Source organism: Scyliorhinus torazame, chromosome 5, assembly GCF_047496885.1.
Source record: "Scyliorhinus torazame isolate Kashiwa2021f chromosome 5, sScyTor2.1, whole genome shotgun sequence".
Taxonomy (NCBI): domain Eukaryota; kingdom Metazoa; phylum Chordata; class Chondrichthyes; order Carcharhiniformes; family Scyliorhinidae; genus Scyliorhinus; species Scyliorhinus torazame.
Window position 1 is genome coordinate 180,562,214 of NC_092711.1, and position 15,460 is coordinate 180,577,673.

At 50.6% G+C, this 15,460-nt stretch overlaps 1 protein-coding gene across 1 annotated transcript in view; it reads left to right on the forward strand.

Annotated features, from left to right (window-relative positions):
• LOC140418072 (uncharacterized) overlaps positions 1-15,460 on the forward strand; it is a 221,278-nt gene that overhangs the window by 188,540 nt on the left and 17,278 nt on the right. Inside the window, exon 8 of the mRNA XM_072501497.1 lies at positions 3,523-3,744. Coding sequence (XP_072357598.1) covers positions 3,523-3,744 — 222 coding nt within the window. The remainder of the gene's footprint in view (positions 1-3,522; positions 3,745-15,460) is intronic.

Here is a 15,460-nt window from a genome sequence, read left to right on the forward strand (position 1 = left end):
TTCGTGACACCTTCTAGCCCTCCTGATTCCTTGGTTAAGTTCCTTCCTACTTTCCTTATATTCCACACAGGCTTTGTCTGTTCCCAGCCTTCTAGCCCTGACAAATGCCTCCTTTTACTTTTTGACGAGGCCTACAATATCTCTCGTTATCCAAGGTTCCCAAAATTTGCCATATTTATCCTTCTTCCTCACAGGAACATGCCGGTCCTGAATTCCTTTCAATTGACATTTGAAAACCTCCCACATGCCAGATGTCGATTTACCCTCAAACATCCGCCCCCAATCTAGGTTCTTCAGTTCCCGCCTAATCTTGTTATAATTAGTCTTCGCCCAATTTTGCACATTCACCCTAGGACCACTCTTATCCATTTCCACCAGCACTTTAAAACTTACTGAATTGTGGTCACTGTTCCTGAAATGCTCCTCTACTGAAACTTCTACCACCTGACCGGGCTCATTCCCCAATACCAGGTCCAGTACAGCCCCTTCCCTAGTTGGACTATCCACATAATGTTTTAAGAAGCCCTCCTGGATGCTCCTTACAAACTCTGCCCTGTCCAAGCCCCGAGCACTAAGTGAGTCCCAGTCAATATTGGGGAAGTTGAAGTCTCCCATCACAACAACCCTGCTGCTTTTACTCCTTTCCAAAATCTGTCTACCTGTCTGTTCCTCTATATCCTGTTGGCTGTTGGGAGGCCTGTAGTAATCCCCCAACATTGTGACTGTACCCTTCTTATTCCTGGTCTCTACCCATATAGCCTCACTTCCCTCTGAGGTGTCCTCCCGCAGTACAGCTGTGATATTCTCCCTAACCAGTAGCGCAACTTCTCCACCCCTTTTACATCCCCTCTATCCAACCTGAAACATCTAAATCCTGGAACGTTTAGCTGCCAATCCTGTCCTTCCCTCAACCCGGTCTCTGTAATGGCAACAACATCATAGTTCCAAATACTAATCCAAACTTTAAGTTTATCTGCCTTACCCGTAATACTTCTTGCATTAAAACAGATGCATTTCAGGCCACCAGACCCGCTGTGTTCAGCAACCTCTCCCTGTCTGCTCTGCCTCAGAGCCACACTGTCCCTATTCCCTAGTTCTCCCTCAATGCTCTCACCTTCTGACCTATTGCTCCCGTGCCCACCCCCCTGCCATAATAGTTTAAACCCTCCCTTGTGACACTAGCAAACCTCGCGGCCAGGATATTTATGCCTCTCCAGTTTAGATGCAACCCGTCCTTCTCATACAGGTCACACCTGCCCCGGAAGAGCTCCCAGTGGTCCAGATAACGGAAACCCTCCCTCCTACATCAGCTGTTTAGCCACGTGTTTAGCTGCTCTATCTTCCTATTTCTAGCCTCACTGGCACGTGGCACAGGGAGTAATCCCGAGATTACAACCCTAGAGGTCCCGTCTTTTAACTTTCTGCCTAGCTCCCTGAACTCCTACTGCAGGACCTCATTCCCCCTTCCTGCCTATGTCGTTAGTACCAATATGTACCACGACCTCTGCCAGTTTGCCCTCTCCTTTCAGGATGCTCATTACCCATTCTGAGACATCCTGGACCCTGGCACCAGGGAGGCAACATACCATCTTGGTGTCTCTTTCATGTCCACAGAAGCGCCGATCTGTGCCCCTGACTATAGAGTCCCCTATGACTATTGCTCTTCTGCTCTTTGACCCTCCCTGCTGAACATCAGAGCCAGCCGTGGTGCCACTGCTCTGGCTGCTGCTTTTTCCCCTGATAGGCTATCCCCCCCCGACAGTATCCAAAGCGGTATACCTGTTCGGGAGGGGGACAATCACAGAGGATTCCTGCACTGACTGCCTGCCCCTTCTGGTGATCACCCATCTCTCTGCTTGCAGCTTGGGTGTGACCACATCTCTATAATTGCTATCTATGCCCCTTTCAGGGCAGCACGATGGCGCAGTGGTAGCACTGCTGCCTCAGGGCGCCGAGGTCCCAGGTTCGATCCCCGTTCCGGGTCACTGTCCATGTGGAGTTTGCACATTCTCCCCGTGTTTGCGTGGGTTTCGCCCCCACACCCAAAGACGTGCAGGGTAGGTGGATTAAACACGCTAAATTACCACTTAATTGGAAAAAATGAATTGGGTACTCTAAATTTGAAAAAGAAAATTCTATGACGCTTTCCCCCACCTGCATGCTCCTAAGTGCATCCAACTGCTGCTCCAACCAAACCATGCGGTCTGTGAGGAGCCCCAGTTGGGAGCACTTTCTGCAGATGTCGCCATCCGGGACGCTGGAAGTCTCCCGGACCTGCTACATCTCACAGTCAGAGCTCTGCACCCCTCTAATTAACATTACGTTAACTAATTAATACATTAAATTGAAAAATAATTTTTTAAAAAAAGTTACTGTTAATTATGTTTCCTAGCACTAGATTTCTACTATAAATGTAAATGCTAAATACAGTACTCTCCGGTCTCTGGCTTAGATACCCCTCTAAATTATGATTAAGTAATTAATTAATTATGTTTAATTTTAACAATGTTTAATTTTAAAATTTAGTGCAGATTCCCTATCAGCCAATCAGGTCTCAGAATAGCAGAATATCTATCACTTACCTGTTCCCATGCTGCTCCCCGGCTCTCTCACTCTCTCTCCCGCTCCCAAAGGACAACCGGCTCCCCGGCTCTCTCTCTCCCGAAAATGAAGGTCGCTGGAACCCGGGGGGTAAGATTTTATGTCACCTACCTTCCCAGGGTGTTTCCTGGTTTTCTCCCTGCTTCCCGGAATGCACTCTGGATCTCTCCCTGCAAAGCCAAACGAAGAAAACAGAACAAAAAGGGAAACAGCACCTCTTCCCACTCCCCCAAATTACCAAGTTCCAATTCCCACTCTGGCTGTGTCTCACTCAGGATGTGTCTCCTTCACGTGCCCAGCTTACTGAGTGTGCGCTTGATACCTGTCTCTTATATGGAACTCAGCTAAACCAAGGTGACTCACGCTACTTAAGCTTCAAACAGAAGAATACAATGTACCTTTGTCTGTTCTGAGTTTCTACTCTGTACTTACAGTGATGTATTTTGTAAATTGTTTTTATAGGATATTAGAAGAGGAATGAAAGGAAATGAAATGAAATTGTCACAAGTAGGCTTCAATGAAGTTACTGTGAAAAGCCCCTAGTCGCCACATTCCGGCGCCTGTTCGGGGAGGCTGGTACGGGAATTGAACCATGCTGCTGGCCTGCCTTGGTCTGCTTTAAAAGCCAGCTATTTAGCCCAGTGTGAGGAATCACAGACAGAAAATGTCTTGTCTCGATCTGTCCTTTGAATCTAGAAGGAGAAATGTTTGTCCGATCTGTCGGCTTCAAAAGATTTTAAACATCAGTGTGACTGGAAAAGCCCCGAGACACACACACACCCGAGTGAGAGTGTTCCAGAGCACTGACTGTGGAAAGAGCTTTAACCAGTTACACAGCCTGAAAAAACATCACACCATTCAGAGACCGTACACGTGTTCTGTGTGTGGACGAGGCTTCAACTGATTGTCCAACCTGGAGAGACAGAAGAAGATGAAAAACAGAGAGAAACGTGGAAATGTGGGGACTGTGGGAAGGGATACAGAGCCCGGTCAGAACTGGAAGCTCATCGACGCAGTCACACTGAGGAGAGGCTATTCACCTGCTCTGTGTGTGGGAAGGGATTCAGTGATTCATCCACCCTGCAGACACATCAACGCATTCACACTGGGGAGAGGCCGTTCACCTGCTCGCAGTGTGGGAAGGGATTCAGTGATGCACTCGCCCTGCGGACACACCAGCGAGTTCACACTGGGGAGAGGCCATTCACCTGCTCTCAGTGTGGGAAGGGATTCCATGATTCATCGCAACTGCTGAGACATCAACAAGTTCACAAGTGACTTCCGCTCGCGGCTATGGTGTGACTGGTCGCACACAGGGCAGCTCCTTCTTGAAGGTGTAGAAAAGAGCTCTTTTTACCCGAAAGTGGGTGCAATTTCGACAGAAAACTGTAACTGAATGTCGGAGGAGAAATTCTCCAGGGAGTGGTATGTCTGCTGGTTACCAAACCCGGCAGAAGAAGGTGAAAGACCTGGCCAAGGAGTTGGGAGCGACCTGCGGTGCTGCAGCTGCTGGATGGATGGCGGAGGGGGAAGGGTCAGTGCGAGTGGGAAAGCCCCAGATGGAACAGTAAATGGCCGTCATCAAGGAAGAGTTCTGCCAGCAGAGGAAGGAGATGCAGGAGGATCGCTCGAAGGCCATCGAAGGGGCTGTGGCACCCCTGAAGAGCATGATGGAGAGGGTGGAGAAATGCTTGGAGGCTAAGGGGGCACAGATCTGAGAGATTGAGAGGGTGATGTCGGACCACAGCGATCGAGTGGTGGCATTGTAGGCGGAGGTGGGGCTGTTAGGAGACCTTTGCAAGACAGTGAGAGCAAAGGTGGAGGAGCCGGAAAACAGGTCGAGGGGGCCGAATCTGCGGACAGTGGGCCTGCCTGAAGTAGTGGAAGGTGCAAGTGCCACGAGGTACGCTTAGAGGATGCCAGCGGGGCTGGTGGTGGATGAGGTGCTGGGCAAGGCCCCTGAGGTGGACAGAGCGATAAGGTCTCTGAGGCAGAAGCCTAGAGTTGGGGACGGTGATCGTGAGGCTCCAGAAGTTCGTGAAGAAAGACAAGATTCTGCAGTGGGCCAGGGAAAAGAGCAACTGCAAATGGGAGGGGTGATGTACCGTCAATTACCACGAGATGAGAATGGTGGAACAATTGTGGCTTTATTGCACAAGATGTTGTGCCTCCTGTAGCTGGACCAGAATGGCTGCAGCGCAGGAGAGCACACACTTTTATACGCCGCCTGCTGGGAGGAGCCAGCAGGCAGGGATTTTCCGTAGTACCTTTTAATACACAGGCAGTGCCGTAATACATACAATATATCACTAGTGGTGTTTACCACATTCACCCCTGTTTAAAAAAAGAGTCCGGCGGGGGTGAAGAACAACATTACAAATTAAGTCTGTCGGGGGCTTTGACCCTCCGCTGCGATCGCCTCAGTCCTGGTGGTGATGTGGGCGCCGACGTGGTCACCTGCGATTCCGGGAGCGTGTTGTCCTTTTCTTCGTCACCCCTGAGTGGGTCCAGTGAGGGGACGGATCCTGCTGGGGTGGGGGCTGCGGTGAGGTGCGCTGGAGGAGGGTGGGTGGCGCAGGGGTGAATGAGGCAACGGGGGGTGGGAAGAAGTGGTGTCAGGTCGGTGGTCGTGGGTGGGGACCCAGCGGGTGCCAGGTCCCGGAGGGAGACTGTGTCCTGGCACCAGTCGGGGTGTGCCACGGAGGCGTACTGCGGGTTGGCATGGACGAGGTGGACTTTCTCGACCAAGGGGTCCGATTTATGGCTCCGCACATGCTTCCGGAGGAGGACGGGTCCAGGAACTGTCAGCCATGTTGGGAGCGTACCCCGAAGGTGGACTTCCTGGGGAAGGCAAACACATATTCGTGAGGGGTCTCATTAGTGGTGGTGCAGAGGAGCGACCAGATGGAGTGGAGCGCGTCGGGGAGGACCTCCTGCCAGCGGGAGACCGGGAGATTCCTAGACCGAAGAGCCAGCAGGACGGCCTTCCAGACCGTCCCGTTCTCCCTCTCCACCTGCCCGTTTCCCGGGGGTTGTAGCTAGTCGTCCTGCTCAAGGTGATGCCCTTGCTGAGCAGGAACTGACGCAGCTCATCACTTATAAAGGAGGATCCCCGGTCGCTGTGGATGTAGGTGGGAAAACCAAACAAGGTGAAGATACTGTGCAGGGCTTTAATGACCGTGGCAGAAGTCATGTCGGGGCATGAGATGGCGAAGGGAAACTGGGAGTACTCATCAATAATGTTGAGGAAGAACACGTTGCAGTCGGTGGAGGGGAGGGGCCCTTTGAAGTCCATGCTGAGGCGTTCAAAGGGGCGGGAGGCCTTCACCAGGTGCGCTCTATCTGGCCGGTAGAAGTGCGGCTTGCACTCTGCGCAGACTTGACAGTCTCTGGTGACGGTCCTGACCTCCTCAATGGAGTAGGGCAGGTTGCGGGCCTTGACAAAATGGAACAACTGGGTGGCCCCCGGCTGGCAGAGGTCATAGTGGAAAGCCCGAAATCGGTCCACTTGTGCGCTGGCACATATACCGTGGGATAGGGCATCTGGGGGCTCATTGAGCTTCCCCGGGCGATACAAGATCTCATAGTTATAGGTGGAGAGCTCGATCCTCCACCTCAAGATCTTGTCATTTTTGATCTTGCCCCGCTGTGCATTATCGACCATGAAAGCAACCGACCGTTGGTCAGTGAGGAGAGTGAATCTTATGTCGGCCAGGTAATGCCTCCAATGTCGCACAGCTTCCACTATGGCCTGGGCCTCCTTTTCGACTGAGGAATGGCCGATTTCGGAGGCGTGGAGGGTGCGTGAGAAGCGGGTCTGCCCGCTTGGTTGAGGGTGGCCGCCAGACCTATGTCGGACGCGTCACTCTTGACCTGGAAGTGGAGGGACTCGTCGATAGCATGCATCGTGGCCTTTGCAATGTCTGCTTTGATGCAGCTGAAGGCCTGGCGGGCCTCTATCGACAGGGGAAAAACTGTGGATTGGATCAGTGGACGGGCCTTGTCCGCATAGTTGGGGACCCACTGGGCATAGTAAGAAAAAAAGCCTAGGCAGCGCTTCAGGGCCTTGGAGCAGTGCGGGAGTGGGAACTCCATAAGGGGGCGCATGCGTTCAGGGTCGGGGCCTATCACTCCATTACGCACTGCATAGCCGAGGATGGCTAGGCGATCGGTGCTAAACACGCATGTATCCTTGTTATACGTTAGGTTAAGGATTTTTGCGGTTTGGAGGAATTTTCGGAGGTTGGTGTCGTGGTCCTGCTGGTCATGTCCACAGATGGTGACGTTATCGAGGTACGGGAATGTGGCCCATAAACCGGACCGGTCAACCATTCGGTCCATCTCTCACTGGAAGACCGAGGCCCCGTTAGTGATACTGAAGGGAACCCTTAAGAAGTGGTAGAGCCGCCCATCTGCTTCGAAGGCAGTGTATTTGTGGTCACTAGTGCGGCTGGGGAGCTGGTGGTAGGCGGACTTAAGATCCACTGTGGAGAAGACCTTGTAATGCACGATCCTGTTGACCAGGTCGGACATGCAGGGAAGAGGGTACGCATCGAGCTGAGTAAACCTGTTGATGGTCTGACTGTAGTCGATGACCATCCTATGCTTCTCCCCGGTCTTTACCACCACTACTTGAGCTCTCCAGGGGCTGTCGCTAGCCTCAATGACACCTTCCTTCAGTAACCGTTGGACCTCTGACCTAATAAAAATCCGGTCCTGGGCACTATACCGTCTGCTCCTGGTGGCGACGGGTTTGCAATCTGGGGTGAGGTTCGCAAACAGGGAAGGCGGATCGACCTTGAGGGTCGCGAGGCTGCAGACAGTGAGGGGTTGTATAGGGCCGCCGAATTTGAACGTTAGACTTTGGAGGTTACACTGAAAATCCAATCCTAGGAGTGTGGCCGCGCAGAGGTGGGGAAGGACGTAGAGTCGGTAGTTTTTGAACTCCCTTCCTTGGACTGTGAGGTTAGCTATACAAAACCCCTTGATCACTACTGAGTGAGATCCGGAGGCCAGGGAGATTTTTTGATTAACGGGGTGGACGGGGAGAGAACAGCATCTTACCGTGTCGGGGTGTATGAAGCTCTCCGTGCTCCCAGAGTCGATTAGGCAGGACGTTTCATGCCCGTTTAAAAGCACCATCGTCGTAGCAGTCGATAGTGTTCGGGGCTGAGACTGGTCCAGGGTCACTAAGGCTACTCGTGGCAGCAGTTGAATGTTCTCTTCGGGCGGTGTGTGGTCAGCCGAGCTGGGGTCCTGGGAGTCCATCCAAGATGGCGGCGCCCATTGGGCGCACGTGGCTGGGGGTGCATAAAATGGCGGCACCCATCCATCGCACGTGGCGTCCGTGGGACAAGATGGCGGCACCCGGCCACATGTGGCCCTGGAGGAGGAAGATGGCGGCGCCCGCTGGCCGCACGGGGACCGTGGGGAGGATTGTGGTGGCCATCCGCAGCGACCGCCCGGGCCTGGCATACCGCCACGAAGTGGCCCTTTTTACCGCATCCCTTGCATGTGGATGCGCGGGCCGGACAACGCTGCCGGGGGTGTTTGGCCTGCCCGCAAAAATAGCAGCGGGGCCCCCCGGGGTTGCCAGGCCATCTTGCAGCACAAGCTTGTGGGGGGGTGGGAGATGTCTCAGGGTCGGCCGCAGGGGGGTTCCACGCTGCCCAGGGGGCTGCCGGTCGGTCGGGGACGTAAGCGCGGGCATTTCGGGAGGCCACATCCAGGGAGCATGCAAGGGCCCGTGCCTCCTTGAGGCCTAGAGGTCTTTCTCCAGCAATCGCTGGTGGATTTGGGAGGACAGCATACCTGCAACGAAAGCATCCCGGATCAAAAGTTCTGTGGTCGCACGCCGAAACTTGCGGTCAGCTGCAGATTCTCCCCAACACCAGGAGCGCACAGTAGAATTCTTCCAGCGATTCCCCAGGGATTTGCGGCCTCATCGCTGGCAGATGTCGGGCATAGACCTGGTTTACCGGGCGAATATAATGTCCTTTCAGCACCCCATTGTTGCATCGAAGTCGTCCGCGTCCTCGATGAGGGTGTAAATTTCTGGGCTCACCCTCGAGTGCAGGACTTGCATTTTCTGTTCTCCCGTGGGTGTGTTTTCGGCCGTTCCGAGATATCCTTTAAAAGACGCCAGCCAGTGCTTGAAGGTTGCCGCTGAGTTTGGCGCGTGGAGGCTGAGGTGCAGACATTCCGGCTTGATTCGGAGCGCCATCCTTTTAAATCCAGCGTATTAAATTGATGCACAATCAATAACCTCAGAAATGAGATTGGAGACAATTGAAGGCTTTAATACGCTCGATGCTTCCCCCAGCAGCGCAGGCATAGAAGAAAGCTGCTGGGGCAGCACAGACTCTTATACCCCGCCTTGAAGGCGGAGCTAACATGCAAGCTTATCCAATGGGAACAAGTACATTCTCCACCAATGGTATTCCGGCATTACTAGGTACCGTAATCCTCCTAACACAGACTACCACATCCTGTACTCAAATCCACTTGCTTTGAAGGCCAACATACCATTTGCCTTCTTTACTGCCTGCTGTCCCTGCGCATGTACTTTCAGCGACTGATGCACGAGGACACCAAGGTCTCGCTAAGTATCCACCTCTCTCAATTTACAACCATTCAAAGAATAATCTGCCTTCCTATTTTTGCGACGAAGATGGATAACTGCAAATTTATCCACGTTATACTGCATCTGCATGCATAAGCCCACTCAGTCAGCCTGTCCAACTTTGTAACATCTGCAAATTTGCAAATAGTACATTTAGTTCCATCATCCAAATCATTAATATATAATGTGAACAGTTGCGGTCTTGGCACAGATCCCTGCGGTACCCTAATAGTCACTGCCTGCCAACCAAAAAAAGACTCAGTTTTTCCAACGTTTTGTTTCCTGTCTGCGAACCAGCTTTCTACCCATCTCAAGACACTACCCACAATCCATTGCGCTTTTACTTTACATAGGAATCTGTTATGTGAGACCTTGTTGAAAGGCTCCTGAAAGTCTAAATAAACCAAATCCACTGGGTCTCCCTGGTCAAGATGACCTGGTCATCATGACATTGCTGTATGTGGGAGCTTGCTGTGCACAAATTGGCTGCCATGTTTCCACAGTGGTGACACTTCAGAAACTGCTTTACTGGCAGTGAAACACTCTGAGACTCCCTGAGGTGGTGAAAGGCGCTATATAAATGTAGGTTTCTTTTTAAATCAATGTGCTCCTGTCCTTACAGGCAGTTTGCCCATCAGGAGCAGGAACCAGTGCAGCCATCTGGGATGGCCACTTCCAGAATACAAAATGGATGCCCGCAATGAATGAAGGGAACTATGGACAATGTTAAGAAAGGAAGCAGGCACAGAGCCTGTCTGCATATCGAAGAAACAGCTCCCAGACGGGACTGAAACTGTAGGGCAATTAACATATGGATGGCCCATCTCCGGGAACAAAGGAAAGACACTCAAGTAACCGATCTGGCTCCAGACCTCGCGGCGCCAGTTCCCCAAACCGAAAGCAGAAAACAAAGCAAGGCCAACGGCCACCTAGGACACGCCCAGCCATCAGGGCACCCACCCCTTTATTGGTCAGGATCAATACCAGTGATCAAGATGCGGTCCAATTAATTGGGGCCAAGTTCAAGGCCCGCCCAAAAGCGCGCGAAGCCCCTTCGGGTATAAGAAGAAGGCCCCGAGAGAGAATCGCTCTCTTGGACTCGGCTCTCACAGCGGAGAGACCCGTCCACCAGAAACACCAGAAGCAAGTAAGTCCAAGGTCAACGCTCGCTACCAGACGGACGACCTTAGCTGTTCCCCTTCACCACTTCGACCCCAGCAGCCTCTGATCCGAACAACGGCCATGATTCCTCTGACTGAGTGGGCGCCCGCAGCTAAGTATAGGCGTTAGCAGTAGAGATAGTTTAGTTTGTCGTACTTTGTGCATGAGTAGATATTACTGTGTGTGTAAATAAATAGTATTGACTTTGAACTAACTAACTGGTGTATTGGCTCTTTGATCAGTATTCGGGTTTGAACCTCGTGGCGGTATCGAAAGACACCTGGCATCTCTAAAGCAAACATAATTAGGATTCAGGAAGGTGACCATATTGACCGCCATATTTAGAACCAAATAAATAGAGCAACACCAGCATGAGGCATTATTGACATCACCGTACATATTACAGACACACATTTATTTATCTGTGATCACAGAATCTCATCGCACAGAAGGAGGCCAATCGGCCCATCCAGCCTGTGCTGGCTCTTTGAAAGAGCTACTCAATTAGTTCCACTATCCTGCCCTTTCCCCATGAATCCTGCAAACTTGTTCCTTTCTAGTATTTATCCAACTCCCTGTGTTGAATCTGCTTCCACCAGCCTTTCAGGCAGTGCATTCCAGCGTGTAAAGATTTATTGTCCTCATTTCTCCTCTGGCTTTTATGTCAATCACCTTAAATCTGTATCCTCTGGTTATTAAAATTCATAGAATTTACAGTGCAGAAGGAGGCCATTCGGCCCATCGAGTCTGCACCGGCTCTTGGAAAGAGCACCCGACCCAAGCCTCCACCCTATCCCCATAACCCAGTAACCCCACCCAACACTGAGGGCAATTTTGGACACGAAGGGCAATTTATCATGGCCGATCCACCTAACCTGCACATCTTTGGACTGTGGGAGGAAACTGGAGTACCCGGAGGAAACCCACGCACACACGGGGAGAACGTGCAGACTCCGAACAGACAGTGACCCAAGCTGGGAATCGAACATGGGACCCTGGTGCTGTGAAGCAATTGTGCTAACCACTATGCTACCGTTATTAATCCTTTTGTCAGCGGAAACAGTTTCTCTTTATTTACTCAATGTAAACCGTTCATGATCTTGTCTAAACTCAAATAGAGAGATCCTGGACAGTCCCATTATTCGGTCCCATGGAACAATTTACATCAATGGTTAAATCCAATAAAATTAACCTAGTGACAACAATATTAAAGCAGTTTACTGTGGATGTTGGAATCTGAAACAAAAACAGAAAATGCTGGACAATCTCACCAGGTCTGACAGCATCTGTGGCGAGAGAAGGCAGCTAACATTTCGAGCCTGGATGATTCTTTGTCAAAGCTGGTGACAACTGGAAATGAAAAGAAATGAAAATCGCTTGTCACAAGTAGGCTTCAAATGAAGTTACTGTGAAAAGCCCCTAGTCGCCACATTCCGGCACCTGTTCGGGGAGGCTGGTATGGGAATTGAACCCGCGCTGCTGGCCTGCCTTGGTCTGCTCTCAAAGCCAGCGATTTAGTCCTGTGGTCAGATTTATACTGTGGTAGGGGGTGTGGAGCGGTGGGACTGGATAGGGGGCAGCCATAGGTGGAGGTAGACAAAGATGTCAAGGACGGAAGACAAAAGGAATGTAACAGGGAGTAAGTTAGGCTAAGAAGGGTGCTGATAGTGGCACATAAAGAGATTAGAATGTGTGAATGATAGAACAAAGATAAGCAGTGTGTTAAAGGGCAACTAGGAACAGTTGACCCAAGTGGGGTGGGGGGAGGGGAACAATGGTGAAGGAGAAACAGATCAATGGAAGAAATGGAAATAAATTGAGAGAAATAAAAATGGGGTGAAGGTGGAGGAGAGAGGTCACAGTTTCAACAGCAAGGTTAATTGTATGATTACAACAGGTCTGGTTTGAGATGAAGTAATGCTCATTCAAGGGTTAAAGGTGGGGTTCAAGAACCACCTTGCGCTGCAGGTTAGACGTGGAGATACTGAGTGGCTCCTGGGGCAGGATTTTGGAAAATCGCTGTTGGTTCAGGAACCTGAGGAAGATTCCCACTTCTACCAGGGGCGGTCACCCAATGGAGGTGGTGAAAGACAGTACACCCTGTGCCAGTACACCTGAATTGCTATTTCAGGGTCCTCATTTGCCTGCTTGTTAAGTCTCTTTTGAATCAAGCATTTTAGTGGGTCAATTTCGAACTGAGTACTTAGGCACCTAATTAAATTGAGCTAAATATTAATTAGAAACCCTTCAAAACTGACAGAAGAACTCGAGAATGTGCAAAAAAGATTCACAAAGATCATTTCAGAACTGAGGGTGTTTAAGTTACAGGATGGATTAAACAGACTGGGCAGCACGGTAGCTTGTGGATAGCACAATTGCTTCACAGGTCCCAGGTTCGATTCTGGCTTGGGTCACTGTCTGTGCGGAGTCTGCACATCCTCCCCGTGTGTGCGTGGGTTTCCTCCCACAGTCCAAAGATGTACAGGTTAGGTGGATTGGCCATGATAAATTGCCCTTCGTGTCCAAAATTGCCCTTAGTGTTGGGTGGGGTTACTGGGTTATGGGGATTGGATGGGAGGTGTTGACCTTGGGTAGGGTGCTCTTTCCAAGAGCCGGTGCAGACTCGATGGGCCGAATGGCCTCCTTCTGCACTGTAAATTCTATGATGATCAATGAAATAAAAATGAAAATATTTTCTGTGGGAACGAGAAGACTGACCTGAGAGAGACTTTAATGGGTGTGACGGGATTGACATCAGGTTATCACAATGATTCCAGAATAGAAATTCAGAACTGACAATTCCAGTTGTCACTGAAAATCCTTCTCCCTCTCAAACTTTAAATCTCTGAACAAGCCCCCCACCCCTCCCCCTCCTCCATATTGATTTAACACTAATTTATCCCACTGTCCTCCTGCTTTCCCCCAATTCTCCTCCCCTGAAGGTGCTGACTCTCTGGTTCAGTCTCACTCTCACCTGCTGCCCTCCCCAATGTGTCACCCAGGTGTCCAAATCTTCACACCTGAAGTTAACAAGCTGTGTTGCTAAGGGGGGGGACGTCACAATCCAATCCAGTGACCACCCACATGTGCTTTGTCAGGGTGAGACGTCACAGCCACCCCCGCCCCGCCCCCAGTCCGCCGGCAGCCGACCCAGGACAGCACACGTCCAAGGGAGAGAAAATTTGCGCATGCGTAGCGGTCCCCCTGACCCTCCTGCCGACGTCTGGACCAAGGGGAAAAGTTGAAGGACCGGAAGGACTCTGGTCCTCCAGCCAATCAGAGCGCGGGCTTTGGGCGAATGAAGATTGGGCTTCACACAGACTGAAACTTCCTCCTGTATCCAACCTCTGTGAGTAAAACACTTTCTTTTCTCCCCCTTTCCATTTATTTTCTCATTCTCACCTTCAGTTGGTCACTTGCAGCAACTGAAGGGGAAGGAAGTGAATCCAGGGAGGGTGCAGACTCTGCAAAGCTTGGCCCAGGTCTCTCTCTCTCTGAAAGACATTGACATCCTTTGCTCCCTCAGCTTGACACATTTATTTGTCTGGCTAAAAGGATGGTCTCTTTCCCAATGTTCACAATTAAAGGGCTGCTTTCCCCAGGAGATGGCTGGCATTTAAGGGACAGTCAATTAATATCAGACAGATATGTCTCTAAAGTGTTATATGGTACCTATTCAACATTTAGTTTATGGCTCTATAATAAAGTCAATCACTCAACCCTCCTTTGGGCAGCACGGTAGCATGGTGGTTAGCACAATTGCTTCACAACTCCAGGGTCCCAGGTTCGATTCAGGCTTGGGTCACTGTCTGTGTGAAGTCTGCACGTTCTCCCCGTGTCTGCGTGGGTTTCCTCCGGGTGCTCCGGTTTCCTCCCACAGTCCAAAGATGTGCAGGTTAGGTGGATTGGCCATGCTAAATTGCCCTTCGTGTCCAAAATTGCCCTTAGTGTTGGGTGGCGTTAGTGGGTTATGGGGATATGGTGGAGGCTTGGGTAGGGTGCTCTTTCAAAAAGAGCCGGTGCAGACTCGATGGGCCGAATGGCCTCCTTCAGCACTGTAAATTCTCTGATCTCCTGCAGACACATAAACAAGTTCACGCCAGGGAGAGACCATTCTCTTGCTCTGACTGTGGGAAGGGATTCACCCATTTACCCCACCTGCTGAAGCCTCAGCGAGTTCACAAGTTATTGCAGGGGTTGGATTCTGCTGTTTTTGCTGCTGTTAATCACATCCAGAACTGAACCATGTTCATTCTGACACTTGGTGAAGTGGGAGGGTTGGAGGGTTTCTTTCTGCTGGACTGTCCGGTCTCACCACTTTGCTTCCTGTGGGCTGATGCTCTTTGAGCCTGGGAGAGCACATTTCCACTGAAATGATCCACAAAAGCTGATGAAGAACATTTATTTTATCCTGGATAGCAAATAATGTTTTTGCTACCATCTAAAATGAATACATTTGTCTCTGTTCCATTGAGTCTACAGCTCAGGGCCAGGCCAGTCGGCTCAATTGGTCTCTGTCAGTATTGATGCTCCACATTAGCCTCCATCCACCCCTCTTCATCTCCCCCATCAGCATCTCCTTCTATTCCTTTCTCCCTAATGTATATATCTAGCTTCCCCTCCAATGTATTCATGCTGTTCACCTCACCACTCACTATGGGAGTGAGTTCCACACTTTCATCTCTCGCTGGGCAAAGAGGTTTCTCATGAAATGTAGATTTACAGCTTTTGGGAAAGGAGAAAGGAAGGAGTGTTCCAGAGCAATCTAAGCAATTCAGTCAGTTTCATTCCCCCTCTATAACCCTGTTCTCCTTTATTTCCTTCAAGTGTCCATCCAATTTAATTTTTTAATTATTCTTCTCCACCTGCGTACAGAGTGATTTTCACTTTATGCCCAATCACTGTCTAAATAAAGTTCTTCTCACAAACACAAGCCACCCCAACCCCGCCCACTGTCTCTCTAATTAAGATACACAGTATTGTATATCAATCGCTTTTTTTGTAGAGCTAATGGTGCATATAGATCAATATATGTACACATTCTCACAGCCTGGATTAGGGTGTTCTGATTCTGTC